Source organism: Humulus lupulus, chromosome 8, assembly GCF_963169125.1.
Source record: "Humulus lupulus chromosome 8, drHumLupu1.1, whole genome shotgun sequence".
Taxonomy (NCBI): Eukaryota; Viridiplantae; Streptophyta; class Magnoliopsida; order Rosales; family Cannabaceae; genus Humulus; species Humulus lupulus.
Genome location: NC_084800.1, coordinates 96,331,084 through 96,341,161, shown reverse-complemented (window position 1 = coordinate 96,341,161; position 10,078 = coordinate 96,331,084). Strand labels below are relative to the sequence as shown.

Here is a 10,078-nt window from a genome sequence, read left to right as displayed (position 1 = left end):
TGGTTTCTAAAGACTCCCAAGGGCATTTTTGGTACTTTCCTCCTAACTCGTTAATCATAATTAACGCTCTCCAATTACCGTTATTCTCAATAATCTCAAACACCAATAATTCACATCTCGTTACCCTTTATCTCCCGGTAACGCTCTAATCATCAAAATCACCCCGAGACTCAAACCAAGTCCCGACACTTAAACCCGCTGTGATTAAACCGCTAATCAATAATCTACGATCGTCTCATGTCGAACAGCTCGAACAAACCCACATCATAATGTGGTCTCAACATATATCACCGACATGCATACAATTACCATTATATTATAATATAATTCTCATAAACATTCATAAACACGTTTAACAGCATAATTAAGCAATTATGGCCCTCCCGGCCTACTAATCCAGCCGTTAAACCGCATTAGGGAATCCGGGGCATTACAACGATGCTCAAAGTGTCAGCATTCTTCGCGCTCGCGAGTTTGGCTAAGGCATCTGCATTTGAATTCTGATCTCGCGGGATTTGCTGGAGGGTGTACTTCGCGAATTGGGCCAGCAGGTCTTTTGTTTTGTTTAGGTACGCCGCCATTTTTAAACCTCGCGCTTGATATTCCCCTAGAATTTGATTTACCACCAGTTGTGAATCACTGTAGATATCAAGCGTTTTTATGCTCATATCCTTTGCCATTCTTAATCCAGCGATGAGTGCTTCGTACTCAGCTTCGTTATTTGACGCGGTGAAGTCGAACCCGATGGCGCAGTGAAATTGATGCCCCTCCGGCGTTATCGATATCACTCCCGCTCCAGCGTGGGATTCGTTGGATGAACCATCTGTGAATAACTTTCACGAAGGAGCTTTGTCTTGAGGCTCAGGCGCTTTAGGTTGTTCGCACTGTTCGCTGTCTGGGAGTTCGGTGAATTCTGCAATAAGGTCGGCCAAAACTTGTCCCTTGACTGCTGCTCGCGGTGAATAAGTTATGTCGAACTGCCCTAGTTCGACAGCCCATTTTAATAATCGCCCAGCCGCCTCTGGTTTTTGGAGGACTTGCCGAAGGGGCTGGTCAGTTAGAACTGTAATAGGATGGGCTTGAAAGTAAGGGCGTAGCTTCCTAGAGGCCAGGATCAAGCAATATGCTAACCTCTCAATTGGTGGATATCTTAATTCTGCCCCGATCAGTCTCTTGCTAACATAGTACACTGATTTTTGTACGCCTTCTTCCTCTCGCACTAATACCGTGCTGGCAGCAACTTCAGTAATCGCCAGGTAAATAAACAAAGTTTCTCCTTCAATTGGCTTTGATAAGATGGGAGGTTGTGCCATATGGGCTTTCAAGGCCTGGAATGCTTGCTCGCTGTCTCCTGTCCATTCAAACTTCTTATTCCCTCTAAGTAGATTGAAAAAAGGGACACACTTGTCTGTTGATTTTGAAATGAATCTACTTAGGGATGCGATTCTGCCAGTTAGACTTTGTACATCTTTGATCCTTTCTAGCGACTTCATGTCGATCAGGGCTTTTATCTTGTCGGGGTTGGCCTCGATTCCTCTTGAATTTACAATAAACCCCAAAAACTTCCCTAATCCAACTCCAAAAGAACATTTGAGGGGATTTAACTTCATCTGGTACTTGTTAAACACATCAAAGCACTCTTGTAAATCCCTCACATGTCCTTCTGCCTTCTTAGAATTTACCAGCATGTCCTCCACGTATACCTCCATGTTTACTCTGATTAGCTCCTTAAACATGTGGTTGACTAGCCGTTGGTAAGTCGCACCTGCGTTTTTCAGTCCGAAGGGCATTACTTTGTAACAGTATAAGCCCGTATCGGTCTGAAAGCTGGTGTGATCCTCGTCGGGGGGGGGGGGGGGGGGGGGTGCATGCTAATCTGGTTGTAGCCTGAATATGCATCCATGAACGAGAGGATCTCGTGCCCTGCAGTTGCATCGACCAGCTGGTCGATTCTTGGGAGTAGGAAGCAGTCTTTTGGGCAGGTTTTATTGAGGTCCATAAAATCCACACAGGTCCGCCATTTGCTGTTAGGCTTAGGAACCAGCACTGGATTTGAGACCCGCGATGGATAAAATGCCACCCTGATGAACCCATTCTCCTTTAGTCTTTCGACTTCTTCTTTTAAGGCTCTTGATCTATCTTTATCGAGCAGCCTTTTCTTTTGTTGCACGGGTGGAAAGGTCTTGTCTATATTCAGGCTATGGCTGATAACTGTGGGATCTATCCCAGCCATGTCTTTATGCGACCAGGCGAAAACCTCCTGGTTCTTTCGCAAGAATTCCACCAGTGCGTTCTTCGTGGTAGGCTCTAAGTTTTTCCCAACTTTTACGACTCTGGTCGGGTCTTCTTTGTCGAGTTGGACCTCCTCCAGGTCCTCGACGGGTCCAACGTTCTCTTCAAAATCCCCAAAGAAAGGATCCAAGTTTTTATCCTCACTTTGGGCAACACCCTATTTGGTGACTTCATCACTGGATTGGGCTTGTGTATCTAGTGCCATCTGCAACCTATCTGAGGTAATGCTCTTCGACGTTCCATTCTTTGCCTTTGTGATTGAGGTGTTGTAGCACTCCCTGGCTTCCCTCTGGCTTCCTAACACGCGTCCTACCCCCGCGTCTGTTGGGAACTTCATGGCCAAGTGCCACATAGAGATGACAGCCCGCAGATCAACCATTATGGGCCTTCCAATAACGGCATTGTACGCCGAGGGACAATCGACCACTACAAAAGTGACGAGTAATGTCCTTGTTGCAGGCGCCGTACCCGTCGTTACTGGGAGTTTGATCAATCCGGCGGGGGCAAGTCCTTCTCCAGAGAAGTCGTATATCGTTTGGTTGCAGGGCTCCAAGTCCTTAACGGACAATTTCATGCGTTCCAGTGTTGATTTATACAGGATATTCACTGAACTTCCTGTATCGACCAATACTCTCTTCACCATCATGTTGGCCATCTGGATGTCCACGACCAGCGGATCGGAATGTGGGAACCTGACGTGTTGGGCGTCGCCATCAGAGAAGGTTATCTCCACTTCCTCTGACCAAGCCTTTTTTGGTGCACGGTCCTCCACAGTCATCATTTCGATGTCCTGGTCATGGTGCAGAGTCCGAGCATATCGTTCCCTGGCCTTTCCGCTATTTCCCGCGAGGTGCGGGCCTCCACAGATGGTTAAGAGTGTTCCAGTCACGGGGGCAGGCTGTAAGGGTGGCGAGCGTTGGCGCGTGGGCGCTTGCTCGTTGCCACCCGGAGCTTCTCGTTGGGAATATCCCGAGGCCCGTACGTATCTTCTCAGGTGTCCTTGTCTAATAAGGAACTCGATTTCATCTTTTAACTGGTTTCATTCATTGGTGTCATGTCCGTAGTCGTTATGATAACGACAGAACTTGGTAGTGTCTCTTTTCGAAATATCCTTCCGAATGGGGCCAGGTTTTTTGTAAGGCACACTAGAACTTGTGGCCTGATAAACCTCTCCCCGAGACTCAACGAGGGCGGTGTAGTTAGTGAACCGAGGTTCATAACGATTACCCTTGGCTCGTTTATTGTCGAAGGTGGAAGGCTCGTTATACGGCCGTTTTCCACCATTCTTGCCATTGTCGTTGCCTTTGCCGTTGCCTTTGCCGTTGCCATTAGGTTTGGAACCATTGGCGGCTTTGGCAGGTTCGGAAGCCTTCTTATCCTTGCTTGAGGGCTTTCCGTCGTCAGCGATGGCTTCTTCGAGCTTGATGTAGCGATTAGCCCGGTCCAAAAATTCTTGGGTAGTTCTCACTCCTTCCTTTCGAAGACTTTTCCAGAGGGGAGAACGACGTTTAACCCCTGCGGTAATGGCCATCATTTTGCCTTCGTCCCCCACCGTTTTTGCTCCAGCCGCCGCTCGCATAAAACGCTGGATGTAGTCCTTTACTGACTCCCCATCCTGCTGGCGAATTTCAACCAGCTGGTTTGCTTCGGTTGGATGCACACGACCTGCATAGAACTGTCCGTAAAACTCCCTTACGAACATTTCCCAGGAAACTATGATTACGGGAGGGAACTTAAAAAACCATTCCTGCGCAGCTTCAGAAAGTGTTGCAGGGAAGATCCTGCATCGAGCGTCTTCGGACACTTTCTTAATGTCCATTTGAATTTCAAACTTGTTGACATGAGACACTGGGTCTCCATACCCGTCAAAGTTTGGGAGTGTAGGCATTTTGAACTTGCTTGGAGTTTCGGCATTAGCTATCCTCTATACGAAAGCAGTGCCTTTTCTCCTATCGTGGTCGATGTAAGATGTCCTTCCCCCGACCTGCTGTTGCACGGCCTGGTTGAGGGCGTCTATCTGGGCCTGTACAGCGGCAGGAATCGCTGTGGCCTCTGTTGCCGGGGGGACGTTCTCGCCATGCCGCTCGCGGCGATCGTTAAGTACGTCACGCAAATCCTCGTCTCTTCTCCGCTGCTCGCTACCCCCGAGCCAGTTGAAGACATTATTTTGTTTGGGCTGCCCCCCAGCATCCCATCTATTGGGTTGGTCATCTTGAGGTACCTGGCTCCTGCCTTTACCTCTTTCTTCATTCCTTCGGCCAGCGTTCCCCTTGCCTGAGTCAGCCTCATTATATCCATGGCCATCTCTGAACCTCGACTGGCTATGGTGGGATCGACTATTCCCTCGATTTCCATTCCTGGCTTAAACGTCCCGAGCGTTAGAGGGCGACCGGCGCTGGTCGTGGTGTTCCCGTGCATCATCGTGCCGTGGGGGACCCCGGACCGCAGAGCCTAACTCTGAGTCCCTCCTGTTACCAGGGGGATACTGACCTCTGTTCGGTAGGTTTGGCTCATCACCCCTACGACGTCTAAGACTACGAGGCTGATGCTCGGCCCTATTCTGCCTTTGTTGCGGGGGATTGCCGCGACCAGCCTGTGATGGTGGCTACGCCTCAGGGTCCAGCGGGACGTCGTCATGGGGCGCTTGAGGCTGCTCGGGCCTTTGTGGACTTGAAGGCTGGATCGGCGGGCTTGGATTAGGACCCCTCTGGGGTGGCCCATTGCCAGGTTGGTCAGGTTGCGAAACAGGTGCGGCCTGATTCCTTGCCAGCTGCAAGGCCGCCTCGAGGGCTGCCATGGCTTCGCTCTGGCGGCGGTCCATCTCCGCCTGCCTTTCGCTTGGTTCCGCGCGCTGCCGTTCAATCTCCTGTTGCTGCCGTGCCACAACTCCGGCAGCAGTCTCTTGACTAGCTTTCAGACTGGCCAGCTCCTCCTGCAACGCCCCCAGGGTACTCTTCAGCGTTGCATCATCCATTTCTTCCTCCTCAAAGTCCAGATGTGGCTCATCCTCCGCCACGCTTGCAGGGGGAGGAGGAGGTGGATTTGATGGCGCAGCAGCGGTCGCCTGTCCAGCTTTCATTCCAGTTTTCGCCATTAGTTTTCTCAGCAATGATAAATCAAGCTCTCAATGAAAGCACCAGAATGTTGACCCAGATTTTGGTCAACTGACACGGAGTCAGAATATGCTTGATACGAATGAATGTGTAGAGAGGAACGTAATGACAAAAAGTAATAACAACACGATATTTTTATAGTGGTTCGGCCCCAGGATCTGGTAATAGCCTACGTCCACTTAGACTATTACTGATATGGAATCAAAGGAGTGATAAAAGAACAAGGGTTCAATGAGTTTCACTAACCTCTAAAGAACAATATAATATCACTGGGAGAATTACTATAGTCTCAAATAATTCAAAAGCCAAAAAAGTCCATTCCTTGAGCTATCTTTTGCTATTTATAGGCTCAAGAGGGATTACAAAAGATTGTTACAGATATTCTTTCCTGAATTATCGGATACTCAGGAGATTGTGTGAGTTCAATTCGTGATTTACAAAGATCTTCACAGTAATGCTGCTTTGTATGCGGAACTATCGACTAGACTGGTCGCAGGTAAGACTGGGCTGCTTACTGCTTCTAATGCGTCTTCTGGTCGATACTCTAGCAGAGCTTTTCCAGGTGTCAGCCACGTGTCCAGGGATCACTTGCCACGTCATCAATGCTAATTTGTTGGATAACAATAAATATAGATGCTAAATGAGAGAGAAAGTTTATAAAGAAAAATAATAATATTAAAATATTATATAAAGGATATATAAATGTAGATATAAATTAATTGGAGTTTGTATATAGCTATTATAAATATATGTATGAAGGAGCTGATGGAAAATGTTTTTGTGAATTTTAGCTAAATATTATAGAGAAAGTATATTACAAAATTTATTATCAAGACATATTTCTTTTATAATTTACCTCAAACTTTTACATTATACCATATATCAACTTCTTTATTTTCTCTCTACATCATTTAAATATTATATCTTTAAAAATATTTTATTTATTTTAAAAAATAAAATAATTAAATATAATAGTATCACACTCATATATATATATATATATAAAAGTTTATAAAAAAATAATAAAATATGCATAATGAATGAATAGAGTTTCAATACATATAAAGAAATATTATTCATTTAGTTTAAAAAATATAACTTTACATCTCTCATTGAAAGACTATTTAATAATTTTTTCTCTATATTACAGAATTATACATTTTACTTGGGAGTGCTCTAATAACTACAACATTTAACTAAATTGGTCTAAATTATTATCAAATTGGAACTACAAGTAATTTAGAACATCTATAATATACAGAACAATTTCGTGTTTTGAGAGCAAGAATAAATTTTTCATCGTGTAACAAAGTAAACTAAAAACCCCATGTATAAATCTGGGGTAGAGAAGGACTAATATATAACCGATGAGATAAGCTATACAAGGATTGTCATTGATCTATGTATGGAAACTTAAGACAAACTAAGCTAATAACAACGAAATCTTAACTCGAAGCACGACGCGCGAGCAAGTTGACCTTTTCGATAAGCGACTTGTTGGAGCTGGAACGAGTTGTTGTTACGCCTTCCCTATAGTGTTGCATCACCAAAACAGAGACCTTTCCTCCACAGAAATCAGACGATGCCAGCATGTCCCCGATCACCCCAAGCTCCTCATTCTCCATAAAATCAGCCATATCATCATCTCCCATCATCGCGGACCAGTTCCGTCGCCGCCCCACCATCACCAGGTCGTAGTGCCCCTCGATTGAGCGGATGGCATTCATCACCTCCACCACGTCGTCCACCTCGATCTCCTTCCATAGTGAGGACAGGCTGCTCATATTCTTGATCTTGAACTCTTCCACCGCGGACTCGTCTAGTGCAGTCTCATCACTTTCCTCTTCTTTGGATTCGTCTTCCTTTTTTCTTAGCAAAAGAATTCTGAAGACCGTGACGGTGACCGTCATCCGATTGTCCGACATGCGAGTGGCATAGGCCAACGCCTCACGGTCGTCTGGTCCACCGAGAAAGATCACAACCACGTGGTAGGAGAAGTGGATCAAGCTCATACCGCATGAGAATCCCTTGTCCACGAGGATCCCCACTGTACATGGAGCGTAGGCTTGGACGTTGGCATTGAACTGGCGTAAATGGGCGTTGATGCCGCTGTAGCGGTTGTTCAGTTGGAAGGGGACGATGATTAGAGGGATGAACTTCTCTTGAGCTAGACGGCAAACGCTCTCGTGCATGGTCTTGTACGAGGCAACCATGATGAAAGGTATGATCATAACAGGGCCTCTGGAGTTTTTAGCGTAGTTTTCAAAGGCACGGATGATCTGGTCAGTGCTGGCAGAAAAGGCCAGCTTGAGTTTCCTCCTCTTCTTGTCGTAGGGAACTAGAAGCGGCGCAGCGAGACCAATGAGCTCAGAAGTTTGGACCACGTACGCGCATATGGAGCTCGTTTCTACAGGATTTGATGCCTCTAGGAGGGTAATCAAGCTGTGGACACTTTCTTCGTCATGGATACAGCAAAGAATTCGGAACTCGGAGTTTTTAGGCAGAGAGCAAAGGGTTCTTAGGCCACGGTTGTGGCAAGACAGGTCAAGTCGTGTTCGGCTCCTGCTCAAGATATCTATCAAAGGCGTCACGATCATGGTCACCCCAAGTGTGGACAAAACTAGTTGAGTATAAGTTTGTTCATCAATGTACTGCAATGGTTTAATTAATTCAATTTAAGAACATGACAATGTGCTATATGTTATAAATTAAGAGAATTAAAGAGGAAATGAAGCCAAATATTTTTACCATACTGAATTTCCATCGATGAAGATGGATAAGCTCAAGGAGACCCTTGATATTCATTATGAGAGAAAGCAAGATAGCACTTTTGAACCTGATCTTGCACGAGAGAGAAAATAACAAAGTTCCAACAAATTTAGAAAAATACCCCAGAACAATGACCGTCTGAAATTTTGTAAACATTTCCCAGTTGCGGATTGATTTCAAGTCTGTGCTGTAACCCACTTGCACATAAAATAAAGGTAGTAGAAACTCAGAAACAAGACACTCGGTCTTCTGTACTAGTGTTGACCCAAGTGGCGGCCCTGCTGGTATGACTAACCCAAGTAGTAGCGGGCCAAGAATACAGGTCGAACCTATAAAGTCCGAGGCAAGTGCCATAAACAAAACACCAACTAGTACCCAGACGATATAAATCTCATTTATTGGTTTTCCAATTGGGGTCTTCCTGATAATTAACATTATACGTCCGCGTACAACAGTGAACGTGAAAATCATTAGTGCAATGAAAGAAAATAGAGCCCGGACCGAATGGTCCATTGTTTCTTGCTTAAAAGCAACAGACAGCCCCAAGAAGAACCAGTAAATGAAATCATTGAGCATTGCAGAAGACATGGCGAGCTGACCCAACTCGGTATTCATTAGGTTGAGTTCTTCTAAGGCCTCAGCTACGACTGGAAAAAAGGTGTAGGATAGTGACAAGGGCACATAGAAAACAAAGGGTCCTTTCATAAGGATTCCTGGAAATTGACCAAGTTGTGAGAAGATAAGAGTTGAAGTGACTATTAAAGCCAATAAGAAACCAAAAATCCCAATCCTCCAACTGTTCTTTGCAGACCTTGCTATCAGAGATGAGTCCATCTTTACTCCCACAAGGAAAACTGCATATAGTCCACCGATTATGGCCAGTGTACGAAACAACTCGGTCTCTCTTGGTTGGTATAATGTAGCTTTTACTATCGGGATGCCTCCTATAAATGAGGGTCCTAAGAGAATGCCTCCCTTAAAATTTGAAAACCAGCCAAAAGAAAAAATCCCATATTTAATAACATGATCCATATCACAAACACAATGATAATATTTAAAAGAATATTACTTTTCTATATGTTCTAGATTTCAGTAGTTTCAACTCCTTTATTAAAAAAAAGATATTAAGTTCTGTCTTACCCACATCAACCAAAGAGAATTGCACACAAATTAATATCAACGCTTCTATCAAGATAAATAATTTCACAAAAATGCTATTAAATTAATAAAATAAGAAAGCAAAAATTAAACTTAGTCAAGAATCTGTAAATGCATACCAGAACATAGCAGACAAATTTGGGTTGCTTGAGAGGCCTGAGAAGCACGAACAATCCACGGGAAAGAAGAGAAATGATGACAACTTTGGCTAGAACAGTAGGAAACACGAAGCTAAAAGGGTTCTCTCCGTACCAAATACCTCGATAAATGCGATTCTTGTCTTCCTTCACACACGTAATAACGGTTCCCTTGATCCCGACAATCGTGCTTCCGATAGGGGTGGCCATTGTTATCCACAGCCGAGCCCACCAATTGTTCGACGAAATTACTCAAAGTAGACTAAAACCATCGAAGAACAAATATTTGAAAGAGGAAAAATACCCAAAGCGAAATTAATGTTGGGCCATCAAAATGCAAAACTTTTTGGCGGTTAAGTCTTTTTTTGGTGTTAGTTAAGTCACAGGTCTATATTTAACTACTATTGGACTCGTCGTATTGGTCAAATATTTTTATATTCATTGGCTTAAAATAATGTAGGTCCCAGCATAAAGCGTACAGAAGTGTTGACACTTAGGTTGATAAATGCCCCTGTTTTTTCTTATATGAAAAAAAATATATCAGATGCTTATGCTCTTGAATTATTATTCGTCTATAACCTTCGACAGGTTACAAATTTGTTCCAGATG

General features: G+C 44.5%; 1 protein-coding gene across 1 annotated transcript; it reads right to left on the bottom strand.

Annotated features, from left to right (window-relative positions):
• Positions 1 to 6,575: 6,575 nt before the first annotated feature.
• Positions 6,576 to 9,800, bottom strand: LOC133798186 (cation/H(+) antiporter 15-like). The gene is made up of 3 exons (XM_062236402.1): positions 9,452 to 9,800; positions 8,154 to 9,149; positions 6,576 to 8,056 (listed from the first exon to the last, which is right to left on the bottom strand). The coding sequence occupies exons 1-3, from the start codon at positions 9,677 to 9,679 to the stop codon at positions 6,851 to 6,853; spliced, it is 2,430 nt and encodes an 809-aa protein (XP_062092386.1). The 5' UTR covers positions 9,680 to 9,800; the 3' UTR covers positions 6,576 to 6,850.
• Positions 9,801 to 10,078: the final 278 nt, after the last annotated feature.